The 16,879-nt window shown below is 42.9% G+C and overlaps 1 protein-coding gene across 1 annotated transcript in view; it reads right to left on the bottom strand.

Annotated features, from left to right (window-relative positions):
- Positions 1–16,879, bottom strand: part of LOC146510769 (uncharacterized) — a 98,819-nt gene that overhangs the window by 12,050 nt on the left and 69,890 nt on the right. Inside the window, exons 26-31 of the mRNA XM_085173117.1 lie at positions 13,166–13,210; positions 7,866–7,898; positions 5,463–5,618; positions 5,147–5,201; positions 2,812–3,006; positions 176–253 (exon numbers count right to left, since the gene is read on the bottom strand). Of these exons, the coding sequence (XP_085029243.1) occupies positions 176–253; positions 2,812–3,006; positions 5,147–5,201; positions 5,463–5,618; positions 7,866–7,898; positions 13,166–13,210 (562 nt within the window). The remainder of the gene's footprint in view (positions 1–175; positions 254–2,811; positions 3,007–5,146; positions 5,202–5,462; positions 5,619–7,865; positions 7,899–13,165; positions 13,211–16,879) is intronic.

Genomic DNA, 16,879 nt, shown 5'->3' on the forward strand with positions numbered 1-16,879 from the left:
ATAAACGTACTTAAATGTACATTTATAAGTGTACATAAATGTGCACTATATTAAACTCCATCGATTAAGAATGGGATATCATTCAACTTCATATTCGTGGTATATTTGTGGCATTTATTAAACATCCACACTACTAAGAGCTACTAAGAGTTAATATGTGCACAATTAAACATACCTTGCTGTCCAGGTGGTCCTGGTGGTCCCTGGTCTCCATCTCCTTTTCTGCCTTTCAACCCTCTGGGTCCCATGTCACCTGGGGATATGATAGGTGTGTTTAAAAACTAACATTAGATTCAGACTGAGAGCTTCGGGAACAAAAATGCTTTCTGTAAATTTGAGTTTCGGGGACATTTTACGTCTGTTTTCCATGCAAACAAAAGGAAACGATACCAAAAGGTTTAGTGGGTCTCCTAGCAACTACAGGTTGCTAGGAGACTTCCCAGTTTTAAAAAGCTAAACTTTCTGAAATCGTTCCATCATGTTTTGTCCGACATAAAACTAACACAGCATATCAGAAAAACATCATATGAGTCCAGTATGGTGGCAGGAGTTTAATGGTCGGGTCGGCTGAATGACTGTGACATGTTGAACCCACAGGTACTGCAGCCAGGTAAGGCACTGGCTCAGATGGTGGCCGAGCATCAGCAGCAGGTGGTCGCAAATAAGCGGCAGCTGGACACCCAGGCTAAGTGACAGACTTCATCGCCTCCTGCTCTGGTGGTGCTACACCAAACAGGAAGGCAGATGACCCCCAGTCCTTCCTGGAGGTGTTTCAGGCTATGGCAGTGGGCTGCCTGCCATCTCAGGCCCAGAGAGCTTTGGCGTGACAGTATGAGCACAAAAGACAAATTACTCATAGGGCTGAAAGAGTCACACAGTGCACGGTCCATAGTTCCTGTGTATTGACTATCGCAAGGTGAACGAGGTGTCACAGTTTGATCTTTATCCCGAGGTGGTTCTCACATACCGACAACTTGTCACATCCCGAGGCGTCCCATGGGAACGCGAAAGGTGGCCGTTCCCATGATACGCGGCGGATTGTGAATGACATCGAATACAACGACACTCCCGCAGTAATACACGCTCCAGCCATGTATTCCAGCCCTAACCCTAACCTTATCCCTAATCTTAACCACCACCTTAATCGTGTTAGATAGTGTTTTCCAAAGCGATTTAAGTAAAATAAACCTACATGTGTGACTTACATATCCTGTCTTCCTTCTCTCACCCCAACCAATCACAGCAGATGGCCCCGCCCCTCCCTGAGCCTGGTTCTGCTGGAGGTTTCTTCCTGTTAAAAGGGAGTTTTTCCTTCCCACTGTCGCCAAAGTGCTGCTCATAGGGGGTCATATGATTGTTGGGTTTTTCTCTGTATCTATGAAGCGCCTTGAGGCGACTTTTGTTGTGATTTGGCGCTATATAAATAACATTGAACTGAACTGAATGTGTAGATTCATTCCAAACAGTTCTCACGTTTCCTCATTTTTCCAAACTCGTGATATAGGAAATGGACTGATTCTTATTCTTTTCTACTCTCCCGGAGTCGTCAAAGTGCTCTATAAAAAAATCTCTGAACTTACTGCTTTTTCTAACTGCATTCACACTCCAATGGACGCATCGGAGAACAACTGGGGGTTAGTATCTTGCACAAGGATACTTGACATGCAGACTGGAGGAGCCAGGGATTGAACCACCAACCTTGCGATCAGTAGGTGACCTGTCAGGTGGCCAAAGGCGTAATATACTGACGATTCGTCACCTAGCATGAAATATTACGCTTTGGGAGTGAGAACGTTTTGTTGTCCCATATCCCGGGTCAAGGAGTTCCTGGATTGGTTAGGCATAGCTGGCTTTTTTATCACTCTGCATTTAACAAAGGGCTACTGGCAGATTCAGATGTGTGCAGAGTTCAGAAGAAAAATGGCTTCTCCACTCAGTATGGTTCGTAGCAATTTGTCATACTTCTGTTTGGCTTGTTCGAAGTATTAAAATGTATTTGATGATCCGAAGTGTGCAACAAACTAGCAGAATAAACACACCGTAGCTTTGCCTCAGAAGTAATATCACACCTCCCTGTCAGAGGAACTAAACAGCTGTTTAAGTGCAAAGTGTCGCTCACACAAACTGATTCTGTGCAGGAACCCTGATTATGAACCACAGAAAAGGTTTCATCCACTACAAAGTGCCTTTGGATGACTACATTGTGAATGGGTGATACATAAATAAACTTAAAATGAATCAAACTATTACTGACAGTTGTACAATTACCTGGATATGTGCACATCCAGGGCGCAGAATTATTCAGCGTCTTCCCTTAATGTTCTCGACCAGCTCTGACTCCTCCAAAGTCGCTGCATGGCTGGCCTAACAAGCTAAAATGCTCCACAGCAGTGGAGTGGTATCTTCCACAGCTGATTAGCCGCTCTCTGTGTTGAAGTGGTGATAAATCACAGACAGCTCACTGAGATGGGTGTGGAGCATTTGTTGTCTTTTGCTCTGCTGACTTTCACTGATGTTCGCTTGTTTAATGATCTTGTTTTATGGGGTACAGTGAACATCAACACATCCAATTTGTTCATCATTGACACTGTTTTGATTTTAACTGTTGATGAAAGCGGTCGTAAATTTTGTCCCATCGCTTCTTTGTGATGCTGTGTTGTTACTTATTGCCTTGTTTTCATCAGAGTGAGGAGCCCGAATGGAGCTTTTTGTCACAGTGGGGCAGATATAACATTGGTGAGAGGAAGCTTTGTGTACAGACAACATAAACCTGTCTGAAGGTACTGGTTCATAAACTGTGTCATATCAAACCTTTGAGGCCTGCGGGGCCCTGTATTCCAGGAGGTCCTGGGTAACCGGGAGCGCCATTCCTGCCAGGGTAGCCTGGAGTTCCCATGGAGCCTTTGGGTCCCGGTGCTCCCGGCTCACCTGGAGGACCCTTCACACCCTGGCAGGGTTCACACGGAGAGTGAGGAGTCAGGCTCTGTAGCAATGCTGGCAGCTGGTCTGTAGGGCACAGCCACAACATGAGAAGAATCTGCTTTTGTTACACACTTTAACAATACACTGTATTTTGCGCACTATAAGGCGCACTTAAAATCCTTTAATCTTCTCAAAAATTAAAAATTAATCCGCCTTATGTATGAATTCTGGTTGTGCTCACTGACCTCAAACTGATTTTATGCTACACAGCGCTCAAAAATCTGTCAAAAATGTTTTAGTGCAACTTTGGTGAGTTACGCGCGAAGTAATCCATACTGTGCTTCAACTAGGGCTGCCACAAACGATTATTTTGATAGTCGACTAATCAGATCATCATCCATTGGACGTAAAACGTACAGCTTATTGCACCAGCAGCATCTGCTCTTATATAACTATCATTAGCTTACAGCTTTAAGTGTTTAAGGTAAAAGCTAAAAATAAAGACAAGATGATAGTTTATTAAATTTTAATGAAATTTGCAGATTGTTTCGGTGAAGTTTAATAAACTCCTTGCTATCTAAAATATAACAGGACACCGGAGTAAATTCTCGAGCATCTCTTTAATCTCAGCCAAACCGATTTACTCAGGAACAAATAAAATACTAAAAAAGAAAGCCAAACAATAACATTTTTAAGTTATCTAAGTGACTTATATATATTTAACCTGAGTAGCGAAAGACGGCGGTGGGTTTGAAAACGATTTGCCGGGAGTCCGGTGTGCTAGCTATCGAACTAGTGGGTAACAGACGTCTCCGAAAACGTCGGAGCGCTTTTGAAAATATGTGGTGTCTTGATAAACTGAGCAGATATTTGAGGTTTACACAGCTACATTCTCGCCTGAAAATATGTTAAACGTTTATTTTGTGACCCAGAAAGAATAATAAGAGTAATATTAAAACTAACTAGCTGCCACCATTGTTGGAGACTGAGCTGGGCCGCACTATGAATTCTGGGACACAGCTTCTTCTTCTTCGGGTTTAACGGCAGCTGGCATCCTTGTACATGCAGTGCTGCCATCTTCTGTTTCAGTCCGGTATTACACTCTTAAATCCTACTACTTATTCCTGCGTCTTTTGTGATCTTACAAAGCTTCAAACGACGCGTCGACTATTAAATCAGTCGTCGACGATTTTAATAGTCGACGTAATCGTGACAGCCCTAGCTTCAACATGATATTATAGTGTGTGTATAAGGACCATAAATGGCACCTGTTACGAGACATGCTTATGAAGCGGATTTCAAACTCAAGGCTGTTGGTCGCGCAGTAGAACATGGCAGCTGCAGAGAACTCAACATTAATGAATCTATGGTGCAGACATGGAGGAAGCACGAAGAATGAGCTGAGTAAAGTTTGACTTATCTGACTGTTTTGTTTTGCTTAATGCGTCTTATAATCTACGGCATGTAATTGCCAGCTTTGGACTCGTAGTTGCAGTTATTCAGTCTTATAATATGAATCTATAGGCAGTCTCTGTATTCTTTAGGTTTGTACTAAAAGCTTAGCCCAAAACAGCAGGACTGTGAGCAGCAGTTAAAAAGCCTGATACTACAGACAACATAAGACTTTATTCAGACAACGTGCTGAATTGTCTTAATTTTGCATTTTTGAAATGGCCACTAAGAGACAAAAAGCCTTTTGACCCTACAGAAGTCAGCAAAATACTGAAATACTCTTTTCGTTACACTGAATCCAACATTAAACCAGTTCTGAAACCTTTGGTCGTTGTGAGAGGCAGAAAAGAACATTATTGAGCTCGTGTCTATGAGTGTATGCTTTCACAGCAACATCCACGCCTCATTTGTCACATCCAGTTTCAAAACACTGACATGGCAACATTGGAAATGTCATCTCAAGGCTTCAGAACATTTTACAAACCAGCAGGTGACAGTACAGTATCCATCTTTTATATTATCTATGGGTGGGAAAAGGAGCTGCCAAAAAACATTCACTGGATTCTTCTTTACGTCGAAGGCTAAAAACAGGAAGGAGGTGATTTATTACGACTAACACGTTCATTCTGAGTTTAAGACACTTAAACTAGACTAAGCCCATTCGCCAATTTACTGCAACAAGTGGATATAGTTGAAAAGCTATTGTGTGAAATGCATGTTTGAGACAACTGCGGCTTTTTGCACCGCAGAGTGAAAACAAACAAATACTTACTACGCAGAACATCAGTGCAGAGCTTTACGAGATGTTCGTCGGAGGGAGGCTTACCCTGGAACACACAATTACACTGTGATTCAGCTGAAGCCGCTCTGGGACTTGGAAAACATGCTCTGGCTCTGCAGATTTAGAGGATCTTCTCAGCGCTCAGTTCTCCATCTTCACGTAGCTCACACACACTGACAGCAGTGTCACAGTAACTCCCAACCCTGACCTCTCCAGCTGTGGCAGCAAAGCGTCTTTTCTCCAACGTCCTTTTTTTATTCTCACTGCTATGGTTGTTGACATCAGATAAGAAAGCAGGTACACTTACAGGTTTGCCAGGATATCCCGGTTGGCCAGGTTGGCCCGGTTGACCCGGCGACCCCTCCTGTCCGGGAAATCCCCTGGGACCAATGACACCCATGTGGCCCATGTCGCCCTTCTTTCCATCGGGTCCTCTGGGGCCCGTATCACCTGTCACTCCTTTCTGCAGCAGCAACAAAAGAGCACAAAAAAGTCACACTCTACAGAGAGAAACAGTGAAACTGATGCGTATCTGCAGTTACTGACTGCTGAACACTTTGTCTTAACACTCCTGACAACTGCATAAGCAGATAAATAATAAGGCTTGTTGGAAGGTTGTGTAATAGCTAATAACAGTGGGATACTGTTACCTGTGTCAAACACAGGTTTGTCCTCATTCAAAAGCCTTTCTCTTGTAATGTAAGAATTTAAAACATCGTAGCATATCAACATTGGTGTTAGCTCGGCAGTCAGACACTGCAAACTCATCCTCAATCTACAATCATTTTTGGGGCGTCCATGAGTGACACGCGAGGTCTCTTTTGAGCTGGTGGCTTGACACACCTGTTCCAGCAGTAGTGAGGTGGGTATCCCAACTTGCCACATGTACACATGGGATGAGATTTTTTGATTTTTTTTAACATTCATGGTAGGGCTGCTCAATTAATCGAATTTTAATCTCGATTACGATCTGGGCTTTCAACGATCATTAAAAACGACTGAGCCGATTATTAGCCCCTCCCTCGTGCTTTACTCTCGCGCTGCTCCGTGTGGCAAATCGAGCGCACCTCTCTGCGTTTCGAACACGTGTCACAACAATTAAGAGCAGCGGTCTCCAACCTTTTTGCGCCACGGACCGGTTTATGCCCGACAATATTTTCACGGACCGGCCTTTAAGGTGTCGCGGATAAATACAACAAAATAAAACTAGTACTGGTACCGAAAAAAAGAAGATTTATTCATAACACACGTGAAAAGACCCAGGAAAACCGAGTAAACGATAAAAACGATAACAAAATAACGCTGAAAACCGATAAAACCCTGAAAACTATACATTTCACACCTGAGCCTCAACTCTCGCGGCCCGGTACCAAACGACTCACGGACCGGTACCGGTCCGAGGCCCGGGGGTTGGGGACCGCTGATTAAGAGGACCCGAGGGAAGCTCGGAAAGCTAAGCAGAAGTTATTTGGAGAGGAGAGTGACTGCTGTTGGTTGAAAAGAGGTAAAAAAAACTTCAGTGGTTGGAAACATTATGGGTTCATGAGTCAGACGTGGATCAAGTAGACACAGTGTGTAAACTTTGCTACAGTGTCGTAGCTGCACCACAGAGCAACACTGCAAAGTTCACTAAACACAGATGTTTACATTTATTTCTTATATTGCAAACATTTGCACTGTCATCAGTATTTGCACTATTTTATATTATTTTTGACAATCTTTAAAGTCATTATTCAACATTGTTATTGTTAAATAAATATCGTCAAATAATCGAGATGATCATTTTTGCCATAATCAAGCAGCCCTAATTCACGGTGCTGTGAGAAGACATTTGAACCAAAACCACAATATTTTGCAGAAGTTAAATAGCACTGGTGCTCTGTCATCCTTCACTCCTCTCTGCCTTGCTCCATTCAGTCCAATATTGCAGCAGCCGGTCTACGAAATCTTTGATACACCAGTGGCTCTGACAAAAACAGCCTGGGCGTGAAAACATGTTAATACAGCAACTTTCATCCACGTGGCTCGGACACACAGCTTTTACCTCAGTCTTCTGACATCTGCTATCCCAGGGTGTAATAAAACTTTTACAGCTTTCTTAGTTTAGATCAAGTCAGTTGGAAACAATAAAAGCCGAGGCGTGTTCAGCTAGCCAACTGAAACTGATCGAATCTGGTATTTCAACTGACAAAATTGGTGACAAATACAAATGCTTAGTCAGTCAAGAGAAGCTAGTTTCTGTAAACCTGCCTAAGAACAAGTACATTGACTTTATAGGCTGCTGTTGTTGTCGACCTGCAGGTGTGCCGCGCACGGGCGATAGCTTTGGCAGATACAGGTGTAGGGCAATGACAGTCTTAGTAAACAGTGAGAAACAGTGAAGCTTTGCGTATCTGCTTTTCTAATGATCAAAAAGCAGATATGTTTTGATGTCCTACAAATGGCAGCGACTGAGGGAAGTTGTATCTCCTTAAATTGTAATTCTGCAGACGGTAGAGTAAGTGTTTGATTTGCAGATGTGTGCATCTTAGAGAAAGAGCGCTTTTGTGATGTATATTTCTGCCAGGGGGCCCAGATTTCCACAGGCCTGAAGGTACTGGCTCTGTAAGTCTTTTATAGCAGCCATGCAGGCTTGACAGGCCTTCTCACTGTGGTGCAGAATAAGACAGAATGGATTATATCTAATACCGCAAAGTCTAATTCGACAAACCTCTCCTTTCCATCCCCTGGGTCCCACTTCGCCCTGACGGAAGAAGAAAAGAGAGTGGGGAGGGAGGGGAGGACGAGAGGAGGGGGGAATAGAGAAAGACAGTTAGAAACTTCTGCTTACATCAAAGACAGTATGTCAGAGAAACCACATGAGCTGCTCTGCATTGCTGATGCAGAACTGCTCTTTTCTGTCAAACCGATGACTTACAAAACATTTTAGATGGTTATTGTAAAGCATTTTATGCATTTGCACTTTCTTTTTGTTGTAATGTGATGAAAATGTGGATTTCTTAGCCCCTAAAAACACGATCCAGTGGTAACCACAGATCTATAAAGCTTCTACACTGCTGAGTACTAGGATACAGATCGGTTGGTTGTTCCATTTTCCATGAAATGCTTCCCTTTTTGCTCCAGACTTCCTCTTTCCTGACCAGGTAATTGATTTCAATCATTTTAGGAAAGAAACTCTAAGAAACCTCACTAAAGCCATAATGCCAGGAGCTTACAGCACAATCTGCCAAAGGAACTTTCTCAATCACCCGCACTGCTGATGTAACAGGAAGAAAATCAATGTGAAATTAAGGTCAAAAACCCTACAGACATCACTGCTACTCAAAGACTCGAGAATGCATCCAGCAGTGCGACACTGTTGGTGTTGGGAAATGTTCGTGCATGTTCAGCAGCCGTTTGAGTTTCTGCTCAAACAGCAGCTCTTTGTTGCTTTCTATTCAAGTCACTGTGTGGATGCACTTCACACAGAAACTGAGCTTTCCAGTCAAAGGACTCGCAGCATTTGTGGTTTCAGTTTTACAGAATTCAAGAGTTTCAGTTACCCTTCTTTGTCATTGGTCATCAATCAGTGTCCACGAGTGTTTCATAATTTTTTAGGTTAATAATATTAGACCAAACACACAAATCCATAAAGCTGATATGAACAGCCATGCAAGAGCTTGCAGCTTACATTTCTTAGAATAATTAAATTGCCTTCGATTGAATTATTCAATGAATTAATGAATAAACAGCCCATGTCTTGCGTTGTTAAAATTTAGTCCAGACGGAAGGTCTTGTTTTACGTAGGGAATGTTTTTGTAGCATGTTTAGAAGTTTAGAAAGACGGGATTGAAAACTGCAAAAAAAAAAAGCCTAACCCAACATCTTTAATTACCCCACATGTTGAGCAATGTCAAATGTTCAGCTCGGGAGACTCAATGTCCACTGCAGCGGTTAGTCAGCTCGGCAAACTGAGGTTAATGTGTTCAGGTTCCAGAAATTCTCAGCAGAATTAACCCTGTGGCTATCACGAAAACCACATACACATGTACACACATAAATATTGTGTGATTCTTTTCCTTTTTTACACTTTTGTATAATTATGGTTGCAGAAACCACTCCTGTGCATTTGTATTTTGACTTGAATCAATGCTCTAAACAAAGCTATTGAGAAATCTGACAGATAGCATTATTACTAATGTTTATTTTCTGTTGCAGTAACATCGTGTGTGTGTGTGTGTGTGTGTGTGTGTGTGTGTGCATGTGTGTGTGTGTGTGTGTGTGTGTGTGTGTGTGTGTGTGTGTGTGTGTGTAGGGTCTTACTAAAGAATTATAATTATGGATTCCAAGTAAAAAGCCAATGCTGTCAAGAGGGATAAAGGTTTTTAATTTTGCTGCTTTGTTACTTTACCTCATTGGTCTCCAGAGATGGGCAGTAACGCGTTACTTGTAATGCGTTACTGTAATCTGATTACTTTTTCAAGTAACGAGTAAAGGGATTACTATTGCAAAACGGTAATTAGATTACCGTTACTTTCCCGTAGGAACGCTGCGTTACTGCGTTACTAAAACCGTGATGTTTTTTGCGAGAATGTCTGATGACAGTGACGTAAGCGAGTGCGACGTTGGTGACAACAGCTGTGTGCAGATCAACAATGGATCATATATCGAGTGCAGAGAGAGTATGAGCGTGCAGCGTTTAAAGCGTGGAAGTACTGACCTTACTTTGAGTTTGATTCCATAAAAAGTGACAAAAACATTAGTGTCCGTTGTGCGTGGGAAGAAAACTTCTTTTTACAGCAAAAAAACCCCTAAACTTCCGAGCAAGCACCGAGTAGCTACGACGTAATGGGAAACTCACAGAGAAACTCGCGGATTCTTCCACTGACCGCTGCACACCTGCACCAGGGTAAACCTCCGCCTACCCCACTCCTGCTTTACAGGTGAAAATAGAGCAACAGGACCGCTAGTCTTTGACTTTATTTATTTTCTGCTGTGTTTTACTTGCATCTATTTGAAAGACTGAGTGTAAACACACAAAATATTTTATTTTATGTGCTGGAATGTGCAGAAAATAGGTTTAAATGTTAAACTAATTTCTTCCAGTCAGAGAATGTTGCAGATAATTAAATTTTTGCTTGATGCATAAAGTTAAAAGATTAAAACTAATAAAACAAGTTTTAAAAAGAGACTTTTCCATTTGATTACATTTTGTATGATGATTATGTAGAAAAAGTAGAATTGGGCTGAAAGATCTATCACTTTATCACCTATTCAGGTTGTAAATCGTGTTTTTAAAAAGTAACTAAGTAACTAAGTAATTAATTATCTTTGAAAATAAGTAATCAGTAAAGTAACGGGATTACTTTTTGGGGGAAGTAATCAGTAATTAGTTACTGATTACTTTTTTCAAGTAACTTGACCAACACTGCTGGTCTCTAAAAGCTTCCTCATAAATGCTAGCACTGAATGTGTGCAGTAAACTCCACAGACTGTGTGTGAAAGCTATTGTAGCCACCATGATGCCACCTGTTGGAGCATCAGTGATGGAGTTTTGGACGTCACCAGCTAACACTAGCAAGCTAATTTAGCAAGCTGTAGCCATAAAGTGCATGGGTGCAATACAGACATAATAAGGGTCAGTAACAGACTAATCAATGACATAGTGTGTTGCACAAGAAACATCCCTTAGGTACCAAAGTGACAGCTTCATCACTTCCTCTTGGGAAACAGAGGCACACCCACCCTCGTTCCCTCGAACTAAATTTATTTTAGCCAGCAGGAATTAGGAAGTGTGTCTGAAGACAAAAATGTCAAATTCATTTCAGAGGTGACACGCTTGTGATTCACCGCTGATGCATTTAGCCTACAGCGCACATCACATGGAGGCTGGGCTATTCTCGACACTAAGGAATTACAGAGTGTGAACATTAAGCTGCACGCTGAGACATTCATGCGTCTCCAGTGTGGCACGCATAACCACACAGCCGCGGCTCAGTGTGATGCAACATGGCTGCTGCAGCACACACACCTCCAAGTTTACTGTCAAATCCTTGTCTTGGAACGTGAGGGGCAATGCCTCAGGGATCAATGCCTACTGATAAACACTTCAATTACATAGATTAGGTGGAAACATTCTGATTTTTATGTTTTCTTATTGTGTTTATTGACATTCATTAAAGATGATAATTGCAATGTGCTAGTTCTATTATACTGCCCTGCTTCTCTATTCTCATTTCACCTTGTTGCCAGGAACAATCATTCCTCACTGCCAGCAGCTTGAAAATACTCCCCAACTTCAATAATTCCACCTATTCAGCATTAGTTGTTCTGTCATGTCTCTGCAGCTGTTTCTCGCCTCTCTGATGGATAACGGAGTGTTTCACAATTACATCTAATAGATTTCTTCTTATAGTAAATATCATGTAGAGCTCCGATTGTTTGTTTATTACAAACAGAGTCAGTTCTGCGTTCTTCAGCTCCTGTATCTAGCGAGCTAACACTAGCAGGCCTTCCTCTATGTCACAGCAACAAAGTAGCTAAATTATATTTATCTGCTTCAGCTTCCACATGCTGAAGTTGCTCATGTTATTAGTAATACTTCTGCTTTTTCTTCTTTGACAAGTCACAGCTGCCAACGCGAGTATGTGAACAAGCTATCTTGGTAATTAGTGACTTGTTTACATACACGTCAATATAAATTCACACGTTATTTTTGCTCGTGTGTTTTTTTAAAGATATATTTGTACATGTCGTTCTACATCTGCGGAGCATTTTACACAGAAACAAATGAACCTGAGAGAAAATAGCTGCTAACGGAGCAACGAGAGGTTTCTCCATGTATGACTGATGTTATCAGACATAGATAAAATTTAATTTAAAATTTAATTTGACCTCCCTGAGCAAATCACTCATGGCGTTATTAGACTGAGCTGTAAAATGTGTCTTTTTATTGCACTTCCAGCAGTCCCAGAGCTGCTGTCTGTCTCTCTAATCTTCACCTTCAGATTCGTTCGCCCGTTCACGCCATCGAAACCTGTAAACTGACCATTGATTTTCAGTTAAACGTCTGTATTTCAGCCTATTCTGACACGGCATCTCCTCTGGGCCCTCTTCGCTGTTGCCAAGAATCTGAACCGTGGCACTGTGATCCTCAATAATGTGGATCTTAGCTTGAGCCTGAACAACGAAGCTGGCTGGGGCTTTGCCACGAGGGCCCCTGGAGTTTGTCTCCAGGGTCCCTTATCAAGGCATATTAACTCAGCTTAGTCACCTCTCTCTGAGTGGCTGCTGAATATGTGCTTCCAGACTAGATTTTATGATTCTTTGTGTAAAGCACTGTTGCTGTTTCACTCCCCTCTTTTTCTTTTCTGTGTTTTTAACGAGTTTGATCACAAATCCATATAACACTGCTCTTACAGAGGCTTTTAAAGGTGCTTTATAAGATCACAATCAGGCAAGAAGTTTACAGCAACTCATGATGAGCATGAATGTTGTGATAATTCTCATTCTCGCCCCCTGCCGTGGTCTCTGACGCAGTATTTAGAGTTTGGTGGCTTGTTGGTGGCCAAATCAAACAATTCAAAAATCCAAAAACAATTTCAAACTTTGCACCCAATTGTTGTTTTCAGCAGCCACTAAGCATGTATGCTGTGCAATCACTCCACCGTTTGAACAGTTCAAAGAAAGCCTACAGTTACATTCATGATGGATGTGTGCAAACGTTTGACCTGATCTGTAATGACTGTAAAGGGCTCCAGTTTATTAGCTACAGATAGCTAAAGAAAAGATGCTGGTTTGGTCAAATTTCATCAATTCTCTATTTTTCCCCAACCTAAACTAGTTTAAAGTAACCTCATGATGTGAGCCTAAATTAGCTCCGTGTAAGTCCCATCCCTGTGTCCTTGTGGGGACATTTGGTTCAAGTAACTGTGCACACACACACACACAAGAAACACACATTTTGAACACAGCATTTGAAAACATAAGCTCCGCTGCCACCCAGTGGAAGCAGAAGGACTCTACACTCACCGGCACGCCGGGACTCCCCAGATCCCCGTCTCTGCCTCGCTCCCCCTGCAAAAGAGATACCTCATCATTGACTGGAGGATTGTGTGAATTTGTTTGCATGTGTGTGGGGCTGAATGTGTGTATGCACTGGTGTGTGCCTGTCAATGTCTTCATTTTATGTGTGTGTGTGTGTGTGTATGAGAGAGGGGCGGGGGGAGTGGAGAAAAGGTCATGATTACCACTAGCAGCCAATAAGGGAAAGCCAGAGTGAGCAAGGATAAGAATTGGCTGCTGGTGACCTTTAACAAACCTGACTTTTTTATCTCGTTTGTGTGGTTTTCCAACCACATCCTGCAGCAGAGGAAGCACCCAGAGGAGCTTTCTCTGTTCCTCTGGGCCATCACTCTGTCTGTCTGCCATTAGTGCATGGAAAAGCAACCAGTGCAGACAACAGTGGCTGCAGCAAAGCTGAGGTTTTACATTAAAGATCAGCTTATATTAGATGTCTTTGGCCTCTTACGCTTGCTCTAAGGAACTGGAGCTACTTAAATATACTACATACTCACTGCAGTCTAATGCAGTCATATTAGTGAAGTAATCGCTTGAATAGTTGCTGCAAACATCTTTGTCCGCTGTGTCATCCTGTCAGAACAGGGTGTTCAAAATGTTCTTATTAATATTAGAAGAACTGAGGAAACTCTACCAGTTAAAGCCTGTATCAGAGAACACTCAGTACTCATGATATTTAAAAAAGTGACAATTAGTTAATAAGCAAAAGCTCTGCTGTTGCTTGATTCAACTGCTTCAGCTCAACAAAGAACTGTCTTAACAAGTGTAGCGCTCGAAACATTAGTATAATGTCAAATATATCATCTGTAACACTGTATCTGATTTTCCTGCAGGTTCAAAATGAATTAAATTAGATGATGTCCACCTGTGTAAACCTCTGATGTCCACCTGTGTAAACCTTTGATGTCCACCTGCGTAAACCTCTGATGTCCACCTGTGTAAACCTCTGATGTCCACCTGCGTAAACCTCTGATGTCCACCTGTGTAAACCTCTGATGTCCACCTGTGTAAACCTTTGATGTCCACCTGCGTAAACCTCTGATGTCCACCTGTGTAAACCTCTGATGTCCACCTGTGTAAACCTCTGATGTCCACCTCTGTAAACCTTTGATGTCCACCTGTGTAAACCTCTGATGTCCACCTCTGTAAACCTCTGATGTCCACCTGTGTAAGCCTTTGATGTCCACCTCTGTAAACCTTTGATGTCCACCTCTGTAAACCTCTAATGTCCACCTGTGTAAACCTCTGATGTCCACCTCTGTAAACCTCTGATGTCCACCTGTGTAAACCTCTGATGTCCACCTCTGTAAACCTTTGATGTCCACCTGTGTAAACCTCTGATGTCCACCTGTGTAAACCTCTGATGTCCACCTGTGTAAACCTTTGATGTCCACCTGTGTAAACCTCTGATGTCCACCTGTGTAAACCTCTGATGTCCACCTGTGTAAACCTCTGACGTCCACCTGTGTAAACCTTTGATGTCCACCTGTGTAAACCTCTGATGTCCACCTCTGTAAACCTCTGATGTCCACCTGTGTAAACCTCTGATGTCCACCTGTGTAAACCTCTGATGTCCACCTCTGTAAACCTCTAATGTCCACCTGTGTAAACCTCTGATGTCCACCTCTGTAAACCTTTGATGTCCACCTGTGTAAACCTTTGATGTCCACCTGTGTAAACCTCTGATGTCCACCTCTGTAAACCTCTGATGTCCACCTGTGTAAACCTCTGATGTCCACCTGTGTAAACCTCTGACGTCCACCTGTGTAAACCTTTGATGTCCAGCTCTGTAAACCTCTGATGTCCACCTGTGTAAACCTCTGATGTCCACCTGTGTAAACCTCTGATGTCCACCTCTGTAAACCTCTAATGTCCACCTGTGTAAACCTCTGATGTCCACCTGTGTAAACCTCTGATGTCCACCTGTGTAAACCTCTAATGTCCACCTGTGTAAACCTCTGATGTCCACCTGTGTAAACCTCTGACGTCCACCTGTGTAAACCTTTGATGTCCAGCTCTGTAAACCTCTGATGTCCACCTGTGTAAACCTCTGACGTCCACCTGTGTAAACCTTTGATGTCCAGCTCTGTAAACCTCTGATGTCCACCTGTGTAAACCTCTGACGTCCACCTGTGTAAACCTTTGATGTCCAGCTCTGTAAACCTCTGATGTCCACCTGTGTAAACCTCTGATGTCCACCTGTGTAAACCTCTGATGTCCACCTCTGTAAACCTCTGATGTCCACCTGTGTAAATCTCTGATGTCCACCTCTGTAAACCTCTGATGTCCACCTGTGTAAACCTCTGATGTCCACCTGTGTAAACCTCTAATGTCCACCTGTGTAAACCTCTGATGTCCACCTGTGTAAACCTCTGACGTCCACCTGTGTAAACCTTTGATGTCCAGCTCTGTAAACCTCTGATGTCCACCTGTGTAAACCTCTGATGTCCACCTGTGTAAACCTCTGATGTCCACCTGTGTAAACCTTTGATGTCCACCTGTGTAAACCTCTGATGTCCACCTGTGTAAACCTTTGATGTCCACCTGTGTAAACCTTTGATGTCCACCTCTGTAAACCTCTGATGTCCACCTCTGTAAACCTCTAATCTCCACCTGTGTAAACCTCTGATGTCCACCTGTGTAAACCTCTGATGTCCACCTCTGTAAACCTCTGATGTCCTCCTGTGTAAACCTCTGACGTCCACCTGTGTAAACCTCTGATGTCCACCTGTGTAAACCTCTAATGTCCACCTGTGTAAACCTCTGACGTCCACCTGTGTAAACCTTTGATGTCCAGCTCTGTAAACCTCTGATGTCCACCTGTGTAAACCTCTGATGTCCACCTGTGTAAACCTCTGATGTCCACCTGTGTAAACCTTTGATGTCCACCTGTGTAAACCTCTGATGTCCACCTGTGTAAACCTTTGATGTCCACCTGTGTAAACCTTTGATGTCCACCTCTGTAAACCTCTGATGTCCACCTCTGTAAACCTCTAATCTCCACCTGTGTAAACCTCTGATGTCCACCTGTGTAAACCTCTGATGTCCACCTCTGTAAACCTCTGATGTCCACCTGTGTAAACCTCTGACGTCCACCTGTGTAAACCTTTGATGTCCAGCTCTGTAAACCTCTGATGTCCACCTGTGTAAACCTCTGATGTCCACCTCTGTAAACCTCTGATGTCCACCTCTGTAAACCTCTGATGTCCACCTGTGTAAACCTCTGATGTCCACCTCTGTAAACCTTTGATGTCCACCTGTGTAAACCTCTGATGTCCACCTCTGTAAACCTTTGATGTCCACCTGTGTAAACCTCTGATGTCCACCTCTGTAAACCTCTGATGTCCACCTGTGTAAACCTCTGATGTCCACCTGTGTAAACCTCTGCTAGTTGATGTTAAAAAGGAGTTTTTTCCTTGTCATCTACTGCTCAGTGGGCAAACTGTTGTTTCTCTCCAACAGTGTAAAGTCCTGACCCTGGTATGCAGCACCAGCAGTTTTCATCTGACATGATGCCACATAAGTAAAGCTGGAGATGTACCGCCGATCAACCAATCACGGGACTCACTGAGAGGTCAGGACCACTGACCAAAAACCTGACATTCCCCTTCCCAGGAACAACAGTATCACAACTGTTTGTTGTTCCCACTTCACAGCGATATGCCA

The sequence above is a fragment of the Neolamprologus multifasciatus genome, chromosome 9, assembly GCF_963576455.1.
Source record: "Neolamprologus multifasciatus chromosome 9, fNeoMul1.2, whole genome shotgun sequence".
Classification (NCBI taxonomy): Eukaryota; Metazoa; Chordata; class Actinopteri; order Cichliformes; family Cichlidae; genus Neolamprologus; species Neolamprologus multifasciatus.